We start from the raw sequence: 17,457 nt of genomic DNA, 5'->3' as shown, positions 1-17,457 counted from the left end.
CTTTCCAGGTATTGGCAGTGGCTCTGTTCATTTGTGAGAAAGGGCTGTCCCATATGTCCCAGTGGAGAAATTGTACAGACCGGCCCTGCAATAGCACACACCCACTTTAGCTGTATACCCACGCTCTGTCACCAACAGAATATTTTACCATAAAATAGTTTCCTGTTTTATTTATCACATGATACTGCTATCCTCACTCTAACCCATTTGTTCAAATAATAAAGGAACAGGAGTTGCTCCATTCAACTTGGCCTCTTCCAATTTAATGGCATGTAACAGTTACAAACTGCAGTTAGGTGACAAAGGTGAGGAGAGAGGTGGAACTCAGTTCGGGGAGAGACAGGGAGGAGACAGTATAAAGAAGATAGTTTCAGAGTTGATTTTAAGTTTAACACATTGGATACAAAAATCTATGATCGCTGGCACTTTAGAAATCATTACATTATTCCTGCACCACAAACATCCCTCTAATCAGCGCATTCAAAATTACCCAAAAGAACATAGATTCCATCCAGTCTGAAGGTTGTTGGAGGTAAGGGTGGGGGAAGTGTTGGAAAGATTATGTTATAGTACAGAAGGTTTTGAAATAGAAGTTTATGGGGAGTAACTCCGAGTGTCCTCTCTATTATGTCAGCTATGACTGAGTGGGCACCACTCTTGCCTCTAGTGTCAGAAGGTCATGGGTTCAAGTTCTACTTCAGGTGTTGAGCACAAAAATCAAGGCTGGCATTCCAGTGAAACACAAAAGGAGTACTGCAATGTCAGAGGTGCCATCTTTCAGTTGAGACATTAAACAGAGTGCCCTCTCAGGTGACATAAAAGATCCCATGACATTATTTTTGAAGAAGAGCGGGGAAGTTATCCCTAGGGGCCCAGTCAATATTATCTCTTAATAACAGATTATCTGGTCATATCACATTGTTGTTTGTGGGAGTTTGCTGTATGCAAATTGGCTGCTGTGTTTCCTACATTACAAGTGACTACACTTCAAAAGTTCTTAATTGACTGTAAAGCACTTTGGGATGTCTGGTGGTCATGAAAGGCACTACATAAAGTGTAGCAAGTGTTTTTTTCTTTCTTTAACTGTTTGAACAACACTTCACAGACAGGACAACGTTTCACAGGAGAGAGCCCAAAAAGAGATCAGCAATTTTAATTGGGTAAATAAAAATAAACCAAGTAACACGAGATACCACACCTCATTGAACTCAACATCTTGAGTTGCTGCCAGTTCAAAGTCCTGCTGGTTCTCCTCATACTGAAGAATCCTCTTTATCAGCTCATAAGCAATCTTGATGTCATTTCCATAATATGTTGGTGTGTGTTTTGTGGCATTCTGCAACATGTTGGCAATTTTCTTCGAATTGTGTGTATCCATCTTGGTTTCATTGCGATACAGTTTTTCCATCTGTAAAACATAAAAGAATTCTGTAAATTTGTGCAACAAAGGAATGTAGAGCCTCACTGACGTGGATAAATAATGAGCTCCAATTTGCATTATGAGTGTACATGGAATTTTCACCCTTGCTCTACATTAACAGGGTCAGCGTATTGATGCCCCCCAACAAATTATGCCACAAAATAGAGGAACACTCCACAACTGTCTTGCTCTCAAGAAAGCATCAAGGTGTACCAGGGCACATTTGTGCTAATTTCCGCATTATTTCCATTGATTCCTTTATAATATGTGGATGACATCACTATAGATTGGACCAAAAGGCTGGCCAGAAGATGGCACGCTGCCGACAAAGGGCAAAGATCCAGTGAGAGTGATTCACACTGAGAGTGTACCTCAGTTGCCCATTCCACAATGGTGCCAATGGTCATGGCAACCAGAAAAAAGTTTTCCATAAAGCTCCATAAAGTTTTCCAAGCCTGCTATCAGATTTTCCTCTTAAATTCTACTTTCCAAGTATCAGTTAGCTTTATGCATCGAGACATGCAAATAGAATACCATACACTTCAGAGTGGCATAGCATGATGTGCCATGTCTGGTTACCACAAAGTGGTAATATTAAAAAAAATGAATTACATTTATATAACATCTTGCACAATCACAGGATGATCGAAAGCACTTCATAGCCTATAAAGCATTTTTTGCAGGGTAGTCATTGTTGTAATTTAGCAACTAAATTGCACACAAAATGGTCCCTCAAACAGCCCAACCTGTTAATTTGTACTTTTGCTTGTGTTGGTTGAGGAATATTGACAGACATTATGAGGATTCCCCTTGTTTTCCTCCTATAACACCACTGAACCTCATACATCCATGGTTGATGGGACTTCAGTATAATGTCTCATCTGGAAGGATGGCGCTGCTGACAATGCAGCACTGCCGGCCGAGAACATAGGCTTAGGTTCTGCTATGGGGCTTCAACCCACAACCTCCTGACTTGGAGGCAATACCCTGGGCCTGAGGGGTAATGATTCTCCACATGGTGATCTCCATGTCTGTCCTGACCAATTCTGTAAAAGCTCAGAATGGACACTTCCTCATTCTGAGGGGCGGGAAGTTTGAAAACTTGAGCAAGTACATATGTGCAGTGACTGGCTACAGATAGATACAGGCTGGGGTGTGGGGGTTGGTTGCTGCCATCTCAGCAAGTGATATGAACTTAAAAATAAAAACATAGTGAAAAAATATTCAAAAACTTGAATCTGCAGCAAAAGATTAGACTGCCGATCTGTTTGCTTCTGCAGATCAACACAAACACAATGCAGCTCTTGGTGTTTATGAGACCACGCTTATTAATATTTCATAGACTTTGCTTCACCCACTCTTGGCCCTGAGAAAGGGATAACAGCTGAACAGCATATAACCAGATTCCTTTTTGGCAATCCTGTTTGTTCATTGACTGGAAACATTAACTCTGTTTCTCTCTCCACAGATGCTGCCAGACATGCTGAGTATTTTCAGCATTTTCTATTTTCATTTCAGGTTTCCAGCATCTGTAGTATTTTGTTTTTGTGTTAATGGCATGTACAATAATGGGACTTACAATAGACTTGAGCTGAATGAAGGTGACTGTGGTACAGTTGAAAAGATCTGGAGGGAGCCAGCCTTTCTCTTCATTGCAGTGACGGATTGCAGTTCCTGCATAAAGAAAAGTGAAGATCCAATTACCAGAGAGTCACTACTCATTTCATTAATTAAATTCAGTATGTTCAACCACCTACAGGGTGACAACTAAACAACCTTGTAAGTTACAGTCAAAGCAATCTTTTGTTCAGTAATGCAACTTTTAATTTACCGCAGTGCCGCTGGCTCAGAGAATAATTGTGTTAGACTAAAGTAGAGAGAGAGAGTGCGTTAGCAAGAAAGAAGGATAAGTAGAGGATGAGGGTTAGAGAAGGACATTAACAATCCCGTGTACAACAATGATTGCACACATGAAAATGATGTGTATGAATTAACTTCAATAGTTGGCCGTAGTGCACATTGTTCCAGAATTCAAATAAAGGTTTTAAAGGTGCCCTTAATTTGCTACTTAGAGCCGACTGCCATTGTTTAAACAGGAGATTTTACCGTGACAGGGACCTCCAGACATTCTTTCATTTTCTGGAAGGGTCTGTCAAACTCGCACTCAACTATGGTGCACTTGGATTATTGGCCCTTCACTGTGCATCAAAGAATGCTCAACTTTGGTGAGATTGTACTTCCATGAAGTTGTAAATGAACACATTTTGAGAACTGTTTGACTGATTTTATATTGCGCTGGTGCTATTGACTGGCCCAAGTACAGATTGAAAGGGGCCATTTGCAAGTCAAATGTAAAAGTGCTGGGAATCATTAATTTCAGTGGCCCCAGAGAGATCACGTAATAACAGCTCCTGGCAGCTGCTCTGTGAATTCAAACACTTAGAATTATAGTATTATGTAAGTAATTAAAATGAATGCTTTTGGGACACAGTAGCCATAAAAATACAGTGTTTTGCTTAATCTCTTCCCTAATGTCCCAGTTTATTTTTTATTATGCTGTACTGTCCCTGATATTGTACTGTATAAACTAGTAATACACGTGTCAAGCTTGAGTGTCCTTGAATAAATGGCTGAAATTGTATTAATTTGGAAAATACAATACTATACATTATAGGATGATAACATTTGGCCATTCACTTCTGTGACAGCTTTCTGAAGGAGCGATCCACTTAGTCTTTCAGCCTACCCTCACTCCCTCTTTTTGCTGACAAACATTCAAAGAGAGTTCTACATTTTCATGGCTCTAACTGTTTCATTAACTTATTCAACAAGCTTACATACAACTTCTAACTTCCTGTGGTAGAAATCAAAACAAAAGAATCAATTAAAATTTCAGGTATTTTCCCAATTAATACTAATCATGATAAATTAATAATAATCATGATGGTTATCTATTATTCAGAACTCTCCATTTCTAGAGAGCCCAACTGAAATCTTGTGCTTTAACTGATGGTGACTCATACAAGTTGTGGGAGGGTGTCTCGTATACAAATTTCCAGAGTGACTGTAGTGCCACTCATTTCAGCTGTTACTGGATAATCTTTACATACTTTTAGTTTGGACCACCAAATTTGCAGTGTGCTCAATGAATTAAGTTCCATGTCACTATTCTAGCATCACTGCCTGTGCGGAAGTAAATAGTAGAAGGGAAATGCAGTCTCACAAGGATCAATCAATCCGTGGAAAATTCAAAGTATGCTAAGAAAGTAGGACCAGAAGACACGCCAGGGAAAGCATGCTTTGAACCAATTTCAGGAGAAGTTTTACACGGAACACGAATAATCTCAAACTAATGAAGACAAAAATCAATGGGTTGTGCGTGGGAAATTAGATGCCATAAGTATACTAGGGAATGAGTTTTGGTAACCCAAATACTTTACCCCCCCCAACACCTTCATTCCCCCTCCCCCAACTGCACCTCCCTGACACCTTCATTTCCCCTCCCAACCTCACCCCACCGACACCTCTTCCTCTCCCAGTCAATCCTAGTCCTTCCTCTCCCACCCCCTCGGCCGTATATCATTGTTGATAATCTGTCATCACTGTCGTAAACCCCTAATCAGAAGGGTAGGATTCTTCACCTCTCCAGTGGGAAACACTTACACTACAAGATACGAAACTGCTTTTTATAACCTAGCATTGAATTTGTTGAGTGGAAATTTCAGGTTGGTGCATTTCTGATGTGGAAATGATCAGCACCATCAAACCGCACAGAAGGCTCAATGAGTGGAATTATGTCACTCTGCAGCATCATTAATCATTATATCTACAAATAGGTTTGAATAGCCCCTGTTCAGAAGAGGGGACAGATATAACAAAGTAACCAATAGCTAGTCAGCCTAACATTGATGTGGGGGAACTAAGAGAAAAATCAATTGTCACATGAGTGTAGGTTAATAAACTACAGCCAGCATGGATTTGTTAAAGACAAATTATGTTTAACGAACTTATCTAAATTAATTGATGAAGTAATGGAGAGGATTACAGAAGGTAGTGCGGCTGACATGTATATGGAGTTTCAAAGGGTTATTTTTGTACATTAAAGGTACTATATAAATGCAAATGGTTGTTGATTGTTGTGATGGCTCAAATTACCAGTGGCATCAACATGATAGAAAAAAACCAGGCATTGCAGCAATTGTAATTTTTATATACCCTTGAGGGAATCCCAATTTTAAAAGATCAATAAAAACCAACATGAAGCTCCAATAACAGGGGTCTGATCTCTTTCAGAGATTAAGAAATGTATATACAGTCCAACAGCTGTAACACATGCAAGTAGGGATGAGAAAAGACTACTCCAAGCAATATTGCATTATTTAGATCTATATGTAGAGGATCCCTCCACTCCAACACTGTGCAACATCACAATGGAAGATTAGGGGCAATGTTTTTACCATGACTCACCAATTGATCCTTTGGGGCATGGCATGGCTGCTGGTCGTCCATATTTTGTTCTTGGCCACCAAATGCCTGCTTCAAAGGCTTTTGGGCACACATTATATTTCACTGAAACAAGTCAGATAACAGTTAGCTCAGAATGGCTTTATAGTCATGGGAATAAAAAAACTTAACCTTTGGATATACGTGACACATATACACATCATACATTGCCCATTAATGCCACAGCACAAAAGCACAAGTACCAACATAGAAATTTGATTCTGATGAAGAGTCATATTGGGTTTGAAATGTTAACTATTTCTCTCTCCACAGATGCTGCCAGACCAGCTTAGTTTTTCCAGCACTTTCTGTTTTTATTTGAGATCTCCGGCATCCGCAGTATTTTGCTTCTATACAAATTTGAAATTGTTTTAGTTTATTTGGATATTAACTACTGGAAAACATGTTTGAAAAATATGCGAACCATATTTTTATATAATCCATTTAAACATGAAACCTCTCTAAGGAAGGCATTTTTTACTAATTCTTTTGTTATTTCCATAATCTGACGTACCTTCACAGCCGCTACTGGTGATTTCAGCAAAAGGGTTGTCACAGCGGTTGCAGTGTTGTCCAATCACACCAGATTTACAGGAACACTGACCTGTTTCCACATCACAGGTGCGGGATTGAGAACCCGTGGGAAAGCAATCACACGGGTAGCATGTGTCGCTATCCTGGGGCTGGTAATAGTTGTCCTGCAAAGGAAAAGTTAGCCCGATTTAAGATTTTACATATGTGGGAGACAGTGCCCTGCCTGACATTATTTTGAAAGGCTCAGACAGGAATAAAACCCAGAGGGCTTGTAACAGGGTGTTTCACAGCTTAGCTCCAAAGTGAATAACAAACGCTATTCTGCCAGCCGGATTTTAATAAGAACATGGTTAAACAAGTTTTGTACATGTACTTACATTAGCCTGAAAGAAGTTGAATACAGGGCAAGAATCATAATGGGATTATATCTAATCAGCTTACAGGAGTAAGAAGGAAGAATTCTGAAGTTTGATGAGACAGTGGCCCGGTTATTTACAGGGAAGCAAGAAGTGTGGGGGGTATGGGAAACCTGGCAATGACAGGGACATGGCCAAGTTTAACGGCTGGACCTCATTATAATTGTTTTTTGGTAGTACAGAACTTGAGTGTTGCTGAAAAAAGAGACACGGCTAAGTTTTTCGTCTTGCACTCATCAGGTACGTATCAGGTATGTAGGCCGTACGTCCCAAAGACTGGTGGATTGTATCATGTCCCAGCCGCTGTTCGCAATGGGCAGGATACAGACCGTACCCAACCAGCCCGTGCTTGCAAAACTCAAAGCACAGTGTCCAGCATTAGATGTGATTCTGCGATTGGACAACATTTGCTAAATATTCCTCAATGTGCTAAGAATTATAATGGCAACCAATTTAAGATTGTCAGTCAGGTTTGCAATGTGGTGCATTTGCATGTACTGGAAGTTTCAAATGTTAATACACAGGGCCCTGTTCTTTGCATACAGAACACTGCGCCTGTTTCAACTGAACAAAATAAGTGACAGCCATTTGCTGACTCATTCCTCGGGGCAATGCCTTGACCAATCAGGGTCAAGCTGCCTGGTTTAAATTTCAAACAATGCTTGGCAGATAACCATCAGTCACCAGTGGTGCACGCTCCACAGCAACGTCACTTGCTAACCAATCAGCACTCTCTTCATATACAGTATAAATTGTTGTTTTCCCCCTTACATTGGTATTCTTGTGAATGTCCTGATGAATGCAAGGCAAAAAGCTTAGACATGTCTCTTTTTTCAGCAATATAATTGTTTTCTTCTGTTTCCTGTCAGTCAGCCAGCAAATTGACAGCTGGCTAGTTGCCAGGTAGGAAAACCTGCAAGCCTGAGACTCCTGGGGAAGGTCCCTGGCTATCATGATCACAGGGCAGGATGCAGATCAGGGCTTGTGGTGAAGGGGTGGGGGATATGGCTTTGGGGATGTCAGAAGGTGGGGACAGAGGTCGCAACCTGCAGAAGGCAGGTCAAAGGTTTCCCTGAGGAGTCTGTGGAAACACTCTTGCTCCTCCTGGCCCACAATGTGTAGTATAAAAAGCACTTATTTTTCAAAGCCAACAGCTACCATCTCCCTTTTGTTGCCAAATTCCTTCCACTGTGTCTGAGGACAGGTTTCCTTTTTGTTAGGGTTTAACTGCCACTACCAACCTCCCCACCTGCCTGCTGAGGGTGGCGGGGTGGGGACAGGGAGCGGTGGTGTGGGAATAATATAGAGACCAGTGAATTCCATTCTACTCCTCCCTGTTGCTACTGTTTTTTGCACCATCAATCTGTCACAAATTGCGTTTTGTACAGACTTGTTATTTTTCCCTTTGGCCATTGCATTAGTGACAGCTATTCATCATATTAAAATTTGCCTTCGCCCAGTTGCCACGTTGACAACCATTTTGTCATTTATCTCTGGAAAATCAGAAACATGGAGCAGCACCTAGGGGAAAAGTGCTGAATCCTACTGACACAAAACAAAAACGACCTTTTTTTGGGACATTATCTGTCAGGGGATGGCATTCTTGGTACTCCCTTCCTAATTAACATCACAGCACAGAGCAATACACCAACATCTCAGTTGTGTCCTTGCTTCCTCGGATTGTTGCTGAGGTAGGAGAGCAGGAAGATTCAAATCCAGGCTCCAATCCAGACTTTGCACCAACAATGTTGCCAAAACAATAGGCACTGAAGACAACAGCAGGCCCACAGTGAGCCGATGTTGCTCCCCACTGATTATAAATGAGCAGTAATATTTGGCACTGAGTTATACTCCTGATATCAAAAAGCCTGAATCATTATAAATCAGCTATGCTGAAAACATAATGACAGTACAGTAGAATTCCAGGAAGATTCGTTGTTCTGATGAATGGGATTTCACAAGTGGAGAAAAGCTATTTTGGTCAATTAGTTTGAATTAATGCTTTTGCTTTTGTAAGTGGGATTGTGGAGGAGAACTGTGAACACAATAATGGCAGTAGCACTTGCTGGTCTTTACAGGCAGGATAATCAGAATTCAATAAACAAATGAAAGGGGTTTGTTTATTCAGGGCGTTCAGAAAAGGGGTAAACAGTCACATTTCAAGGAGCTTGTTATGAAGGTAAGAAGGTATGAAGGTCAGAGAGCTTCAGAAATGGCTTATTTTTAATATTCAAATACATTCTAGAACAGTTCTGCTGAAGATGATTGCTATGCATCAAGTTTCTACTGTCATAGATTACCCAGTGTAATGAAGGAGCTCAAACTGACAAATTGACTTTCAGAAGGCTTTCGACAAAGTCCCACATAAGAAATTAGCGTGTAAAATTAAAGCACATGGTTTTGAGGGTAGTGTATTGAGACAGATAGAAAACTGGTTGGCAGACAGGAAACAAAGAGTAGGAATAAACGGGTCTTTTTCCGAATGGCAGGCAGTGACTAGTGGGGTACTACAGAGATTGGTGCTGGGACCCCACCTATTCACAATATATATTAATGATTTAGATGAGGGAACTAAGTGTAACATCTCCAAATTTGCAGATGACACAAAGCTGGGTGGGAGGGTGAGCTGTGATGAGCATGAGAGATGCTTCAGTGTGATTTGGACAAGCTGAGTGAGTGGGCAAATGTATGGCAGATGCAGTATAATGTGGATAAATGTGAGGTTATCCACTTTGGTGGCAAAAACAGAAAGGCAGATTATTATCTGAATGGCTATAAATTGAGAGAGGGGAATGTGCAACGAGACCTGGGTGTTCTCGTGCACCAATCACTGAAGGTAAGCATGCAGGTGCAACAGGCGGTAAAGAAGGCCTTCATAGCCAGAGGATTCGAGTATAGGAACAGGGATGTCTTGCTGCAATTGTGCAGGGCCTTGGTAAGACCACACCTGGAATATTGTGTGCAGTTTTGGTCTCCTTATCTGAGGAAGGATGTTCTTGCTGTAGAGGGAGTGCAGCGAGGGTTTACCAGACTGATTCCTGTGATGGCGGGACTGACATATGGGGAGAGATTGAGTCAGTTAGGATTATATTCACTGGAGTTCAGAAGAATGAGGGGGGATCTCATAGAAACCTATAAAATTCTAACAGGACTAGACAGGGTAGATGCAGGAAGGATGTTCCCGATGGTGGGGGAGTCCAGAACCAGGGGTCACAGTCTGAGGATACGAGGTAGACCATTTAGGACTGAGATGAGGAGAAATTTCTTCACCCAGAGAGTGGTGAGCCTGTCGAATTCGCCACCACAGAAAGTAGTTGAGGCCGAAACATTGTATGTTTTCAACAAGGAATTAGATATAGCTGTTGGGGCAAAAGGGATCAAAGGATATGGGGAGAAAGCAGGAGCAGGCCTATTGAGTTAGATGATCAGCCATGATCATAATGAATGGCAGAGCAGGCTCAAAGGGCCGAATGGCCTACTCCTGCTCCTAGTTTCTATGTACTTTGATGGTAGGGAAAGGATGGGTGGGTTTAAAAACAAGGTCTATATCTATGGAAATATTCCACCATAGTAAGGCATCATCCATGAATTCACTGTTATAATTTACCATGGTAACTATTTTGATGCTGACATTTCAACCATGTGAACAAGTTATGTCATAGTTGGAGCAAGTGATTTATTCCTCCAAAAACATCATTTTGACTGTCTCTGAGAGACTTCATGCTAAATCCCAATACCATATGCAAGCAGGAAATCAAGTAGAAATTTATAGGGAATCATTGCAGAATGTTGTGTTTTGCAACTAATCACTCACAAATGGTGGCATTCACAGAGAACCAGAAACATGGTGAACTATGTCAACACACTATTTCACTGAAAATTTATGCAAATATGGGGAAAACAGAAGAAAATTTAAGCAGTTTTAATAAGCCTGTTAGAGTCTGTATTAATTGCAAATTATTTTCTAAAAATGCATTCCCTTTAGAGATTAACAAGGCCTAATGATTGGGATTTGGTACACAGAGCTCTGGTCAGACAGTGTTTCCTCACCTTGCACCTGCATTCCCCAGTGGTTTTGTTACAGTCAGGGTCAAAGCCCTTGTTGGTATCACAGTCACAAGGACCACAGATGGGATTCCCCCACCTTCCTCTTGGACACGGCAGGTCAATTCTGGAAAGAAGAAGCAGATTATGCTTTTAATATGGCAGTGGCCACTACTTTTGAAACCAGGCCTCTTTTTCTGAACCAAAAGGCGGATAATTACTTTGAAAGATAGCAACCCCAGCCCACCTCCAAATCTCAGCATGGTTTTGTTCAATAATCAAAGCTAAATCCACCTCCTCCTCGCCTCAGATTTAATTTCAGCCAATTCACATTGCTAGCAGACTCAGGCAGATGGCAATTTTTAAAAACCATGCATGAATGAAAAGAATGGAAGGATCATTTTGCCCTTCAACTTCACAGATCATAGATCATTTGCTTTATAACAGACTCTGTGCAACTCAACTTCCAGGTGGAAGCCACCAGCTACAGGGGAACCTCCACAATAAAACTCTCCAATCCACTCCCCCCTCCAAAGGTGATTAGTTGAACCCCAAACATGAACCAACATTGCACTTACAACAGTGTAACATTGACCAGAAACTGAACTGGGCCATCCATACAAATGCTGTGGCTACAAGAGCTGGTCAGAGGCTGGGAATTCTGTGGCAAGTAGCTCACCTCCTGACTCCCCAAAACCCATCCACCATCTACAAGGCACAAGTCAGGAGTTTGTTGGAATACTCTCCACCTGCCTGGATGAGTGCAGCTCCAACAACACTCAAGAAGCTCGGCACCATCCAAGACAATGCTGCCCGCTTGAATGGTACCCCATCCACCACTTCTAACATCCACTACCTCTACCACCGATGCATAGTGGCAGCAGTGTGTACCATCTGCAAGATGCATTGCAGCAACTCACCAAGGCTCCTTCAACAGCACCTTCCAAATCTGTGACCTCTACCACCTAGAAGAACAAGGGCAGCAGATGCATGGGAACCACCTGCAAGTTCCCCTCCAAGCTGCATACCATCCTGAAATGGAACCATATCGCCGTTTCTTCACTGTCACAGGGTCAAAATCCTGGAACTCCTTTCCTAAAAGCACTGTGGGTGTCCCTCCACCACATGGACTGCAGCAGTTCAAGAAGGTGGCTCACTGCCACCTTCTCAAAAGCAATTAGGGATGGGCAACAAATGCTGGCGAAGGCAGCGATGCCCAAATCACGTGAAAAGAATATTTAAAAGAGCATACCAAAGATGACTCATCCACAATCACAGGAATCACTGTGTTGCACAATGCATGTAATCACTTAGGTATATATATACAACCTTAAATCCCAAATCTAAACAAACTTAACCAGTTTCTTTTGAATGACAGCAATGCCAAAGTTAACCAGATTTTCCAAAATGTAGAGAATTACGCAAAAAATGCCTGGTTGCTTGGTTGCTCTGCATTGGTCACATTTGTCTATGAGATGAAGTGAAAGGAAAAGGAAAATGTGCTCTGGCACAATCAAACCATGGTGTCACTTGGTTAGAAAATAATTCCAAAAGTATCAACAAGTCTGTCAACTTTTTCAAAAACAGAAACAAAAATACCTGGAAAAACTCAGCAGGTATTTCTGTTTCTGTTTTTGTTTTGGATTTCCAGCATCTGCAGTTTTTTGCTTTTATCTCTGTCAACTTATTGTTTGGTTAATTCTTACTTGTTTTCACAGTATTGGCCATAGTAGTTTTCTCCACAATTACAAGTGTAACCATGTGAGGAGCTTGGATTATGGGCACAGCTAGACACGTGTTCACATGGATTCAATCTGCAGATGTCCACACAGTTTTTCCCAAAGAATCCTGTTAAAGGGAGTGAAGACAATCATTAGCTTCAGTTTAGCATGCGCTTATCCTGTCCTTTCTTTTTCCAGAGTCTGTTATGCATCAAATCATATTCAATGGTTTTATAAAGTTAAATGAGAATAGGACCCATAAAGCCTTAAAATGTCAATGAAAGCCAAAGACACTGGGCTGAATTACATGGTCAGTGGCGAAGCAACTGCACTTGCTGCTAACGTTGAAGACAGCAGCTCATAAAGATCTGGTGATCTGTGTGGTACAGATTTCCCTTTATGGACATGAGCTTGAACTGTCAAGGGGATCTAGGTGTCTCGCAGCAGTAATGTCAACAAGCAGGGTAAGCAGCCAATTACACTGAAGCATTCTTATAGACAGGATGTAAAAAACACTGAATCCCTTCACTTGTAATTTTAAATTTTACAGAAAGCAAAATAAATGATTGGGACATACATATGGGACTAAGGTAGAAATCAAAATATCATAACCAAATATTTTTTAAAATTAAAAATATGTGGAATTCCTTATAATAGAAACATTATACATTCAACAAATATAAAATTACTCTATCAGGGTCAATCTATGGAGTTGTTTAGCAATAATTATGAACTCAATACACCGCTGAAAACCTAGTTACGTCTCATTCAACAAGGTGTAATTTTTTCCAAGGATTTTTTTTTACAGTGAGACCAAGTGCAAGAGTGGAAGTTCTCATCACTTCAATGATTTCCAATTGAATGCATTCTGGGGTGGCCTAAATGGCGTACCTTCTGAAGAAGCATAGAATCGCTAACAGCAACTTCTGGATGTCCGCATTTAACTGCTAGGATATGGACTCCAGAAGTTGCTATCAGTTTCAGTGGAGTAACGACGGTTATGCAGGCAGTTTTGCTGTCATTACTTATGCAACAATGGGCTCCTCGTTAAATGCACTACTTTGTATTTAAGAAAAATAGTTATAACTGATGAAGTGGTTGTTACTCTATGGCTCACTTTGATTGAAATATTTATAATACAGATACACACCCACAACCCGAGCATATCTAAAATGAGGTGACCTCAGGTCCTCTCCAGTTTCAGAGAAAAATTCCCTCTGTTCCAAGGATTGTGATCATATTTTTTTCAAAATTTGTTACTTTCTCCATTGCATTTTAATGGGTTGCTTCAAAGCTTTGCTATTTAGGGCCAGATTTTGGCTATCGAGGCGGGTAGCTCAAGTCAGAAAATTTCCTGACTCACTAGGTCCATCACAGTAAAAAGTGCCCCAAAACACAATTTTTGCTGAGTGGAGTTGAGTGCGGGATAGAGTCGGGCTCTCCAACCTCAGAGGCAGGACGTAGGCAGCCATGGGGGTGGGTGAATTCTGAAGCGGGCTGGTTCTCTGGAGCTTTATTCCAGTTGTTTCAGATGTAGTTAGGCCCTCACTCTTCACACCCTCACCCCGCCTCCCTTGACCCCTCATACCCTTCATGCCAACTCATGCCCCCATGTCATCTCCATAACTACTCACCCAATATCTACCTTGGGCAGACCTCAGGAGTCATGTGGAGATAAAAAAATATAACCTTCTAACAATGTAACACAGCTCTCACTCATGCACACCTGATAATGAAAAAACTCCCATTCATAACATTAATTCAAAACTTTAAAATCTCAAGTGGTTAATCTCTTATAAAAACAAACTTCTATTCAAACTCCACATCAAAGACAGGCAATCCATTAGCAGCCTCTTTAACTGTCAATCAAACTATGAACTCAGAATCCCATGCTGAGGTAACTGTAGCTTTTGAAACTCAGTCAAACATTCATAATGACATGATGATAGCTCTTGCAGGATGTCAACAAAGAGCTCTATTGAAACTGCATGACTCGATGCTACTTTATTTCTAACCTATGCCTGTCAATCAAAGCAGTCTAGAGAGTGTTCTTTTTTAATACTGTTTTTTTCATATTTACAGAGCGGGGTATTTAAAAAATTTCAGATCTTTTCTTTGAGGACTTTGTTATGCGGGAATTGACTGACATTGTTGTTTTATGCTACACAGGCATTTCCGAGAGTGGTAAATATAAGTTCTTTAAAAGCAAGTCTAGTTATGTATTAAACTTCCTGACTGCAACCATGGGGATCACTCAACTAACATCTCTGCAAACTCCCAGCTATATACTTCTCGCTTAGTTGTACACCTTCAGTCTCTCGGTTCTAATTGTTTAGCCTCCCAGTTCCAGGCTTCTCAGTCTCTTCTATTTCTTCAAATTTCCGGTCTTACCCTCTTAATCTTCTAGCTCATCTCCTAACTGTTGTTTTTGTTTGTTTTGTCACACTCAGGTATTAACCATGTAATCAATGCAAAGCTCAGTGGATAACCCAACAAATGGGACTATTTAGAGTAGGAAATTATAACAAAAAGCAACCGTTTTTAACCATTCTTAGCACTTGTTTCCAAAGTTTCCTCTGTTCTTATAACAACTGAATTCCCCAACTGTATGACATTTAGTAAAGGTTACAGATACTAAAAAAAATGATCACTGGTGATAGCTGAAACACTTATCAGAAAAAACATTTAAACCAAAAGTTTCAAGTGATTGGATCAAAAACCTTTAAAAGATCAGAATTGTATCAACATTGTCAGTTTTCACTGGTAATCAAACTGTGCTCAAATTAACAGTTCAGATATAAATACCTGGTTCACAGATACAGGAGTAGCTATCCCAGTCATCATTGCAGTAGCTATGCATGGGACAGGGAGTGGAATCACATGGATTTGGAACATCACAACCATTCTCCACTCGAAACTTGACAGCTCGATCCATGTTCAGAGTGGCTATATTTGTTGAAGTATCACCCATTCGCAGGCCCTATTACAGAGAACAAAAAGGGACTCTTTTTATGTAAATCAACATGCAGTCCAGCTACTCCACAGAAAACATCCTCACTGCATTACAAACGTAACACTGAGGAAGCTTCTTATTTTGAAGATATTCTGATTGCATCTTTACAAACCATAACAGGACAACTCAACAGTGTGAACTTGGGTGCCAAAGGGATCATAAGCACCCATCAAATTCAGCATTCTCCTACAGGTAAAAGAGTTCTTTTACCTTCCACCCCTTTGCAACTAGCCTAAGCAGAAAGGTTTCATTTGCATCTGAGTGCACTTATACCAGCCTCATCAGTTTGCAGTTGGAGTTTCTGAAATGGTGTTGACACAGAGTGCCGAGAGAAAGGCTCACAAGGGATTTTCATTACTTTCTGCTGGAATGGCACCAGCTCTCAAGTGTCACTCCAGCACAAAATCTACGCTAGATTGACAAGACACCGGCAGCTACATGTACTCTTCAGCACAGTGAGGTACCGATCACAGACAGATTGTCAAGGGATATGGGTGCGGGGTGGAGGGGCATCTTCCCATCAGAGCAGCAGGGAAAGCTGGGGAGTGAGTCATTCTAAGTTGCTGCCACAGAGTTCCCATGTTGGGAGGGAACTGGCCATTTGCCCACTGAACTAGGGGCAATCTCAGGGTGAAGCAAGAAGTAAAGGAAAATGCTTGAAAAATGAAAGAGGGATTCTCACCAACAACAAAAGTAAATATAACCTTGTGGTTTCACAGGGAGTTTAAATCCGATAGATTCCGACACTTGGGGCAGGATCTTGCGGTCAGCGAGCGGGGGCGGGGCCCACTTGCAGACACGTAAAATGACACGGGATGACATTGGGTGGAGCTCCCGACGTCACCCCGTGTCATTTCCATTTTCAGGTCGGCAGGGGTGCAGCCGAGAAGCTGTGTGCCCGCTGACCTGTCAATGGCCTATTGAGGCCATTGAGAAACGAATTAAAATCATTAATGGTGGGATGAGGTTTCATGAGGGTATTTAAATTTTTAATAAAGGTTTCAATAAAAGTTATGGACAAGTCCCAACTCATGCGACAGTGTCACATGAGGGGGCATGTCAGGAAAATTTTTCTATCATTTGTATTGCAAATTTTAATCTGGAGCTGATCTCCCTGAGGCAGCACTTAGCCTCAGGGAGATCAGTGTGCTTTATTGTGTGCACGCGCGAAAGAGCGCACTCCCAGCTGAGGGATTCCCCTCCTGCCCGCACAGGGAGCATATAGCGCTTCCTGGCGGACGTCATGTTGGGCAGGCCTTAATTGGCCCGCCCACATAAAATGACGGCATGCCCCCAATTGGGGGCGCCGATCGGAAGTGCGCCGACCCGCTCCCGCTCCTGTGCTTCCCCCTCGCCGATGGGGGAAAATTTTTCCCTTGGTTCTGAATTTAAATGAGAGCTAAAGGAAATGCTTCTGTAAACAGGACTTAACATCTCTGTTCAAGTAAGCAAGATTCAAAAGTGAATTGCAGTGAGACCACAGTGGCAACCTCTAAGCTCACCTTATACATTTAAGATTTAGCGAGCTGTTTGGAGGCAAAAGTTAATGTAGTTATTTTATGTTAGAAATGATATACATGATGATACAAAATACAGGTTAACCTCCCCCTAAATATGCTTGCAAGACTTAAAAGTCTTTAGATGAATTAATGTAAAAGAGTTAGAGGTCTGGATCTTCCACCTGATCACTGCCAACATTTTCATTGGCAAATCTGGAAAGGTGGAAATGGAATATTGCTTGGGAACACACTCCACCGCAACGTGCTACTGATCCACCTCATTTGCCACTCCTGGGTTCACTGGCAT

The 17,457-nt window shown here is 41.4% G+C and overlaps 1 protein-coding gene across 11 annotated transcripts in view; it reads right to left on the bottom strand.

Annotated features, from left to right (window-relative positions):
* celsr1a (cadherin EGF LAG seven-pass G-type receptor 1a) overlaps window positions 1–17,457 on the bottom strand; it is a 365,300-nt gene that overhangs the window by 52,042 nt on the left and 295,801 nt on the right. For all 11 annotated transcript variants that reach the window (XM_078553378.1, XM_078553370.1, XM_078553374.1 and 8 more), the window contains 7 exons: window positions 15,444–15,618; window positions 12,624–12,765; window positions 10,924–11,044; window positions 6,438–6,621; window positions 5,888–5,989; window positions 3,000–3,094; window positions 1,199–1,408 (listed from right to left, as the gene is read on the bottom strand). In XM_078553378.1, the coding sequence (XP_078409504.1) occupies window positions 1,199–1,408; window positions 3,000–3,094; window positions 5,888–5,989; window positions 6,438–6,621; window positions 10,924–11,044; window positions 12,624–12,765; window positions 15,444–15,618 (1,029 nt within the window). The remainder of the gene's footprint in view (window positions 1–1,198; window positions 1,409–2,999; window positions 3,095–5,887; window positions 5,990–6,437; window positions 6,622–10,923; window positions 11,045–12,623; window positions 12,766–15,443; window positions 15,619–17,457) is intronic.

Source organism: Cetorhinus maximus, chromosome 12, assembly GCF_964194155.1.
Source record: "Cetorhinus maximus chromosome 12, sCetMax3.hap1.1, whole genome shotgun sequence".
Taxonomy (NCBI): domain Eukaryota; kingdom Metazoa; phylum Chordata; class Chondrichthyes; order Lamniformes; family Cetorhinidae; genus Cetorhinus; species Cetorhinus maximus.
The sequence above is the reverse complement of the archived record's forward strand: the minus strand, read 5'-3'. Positions and strand labels throughout refer to the sequence as shown.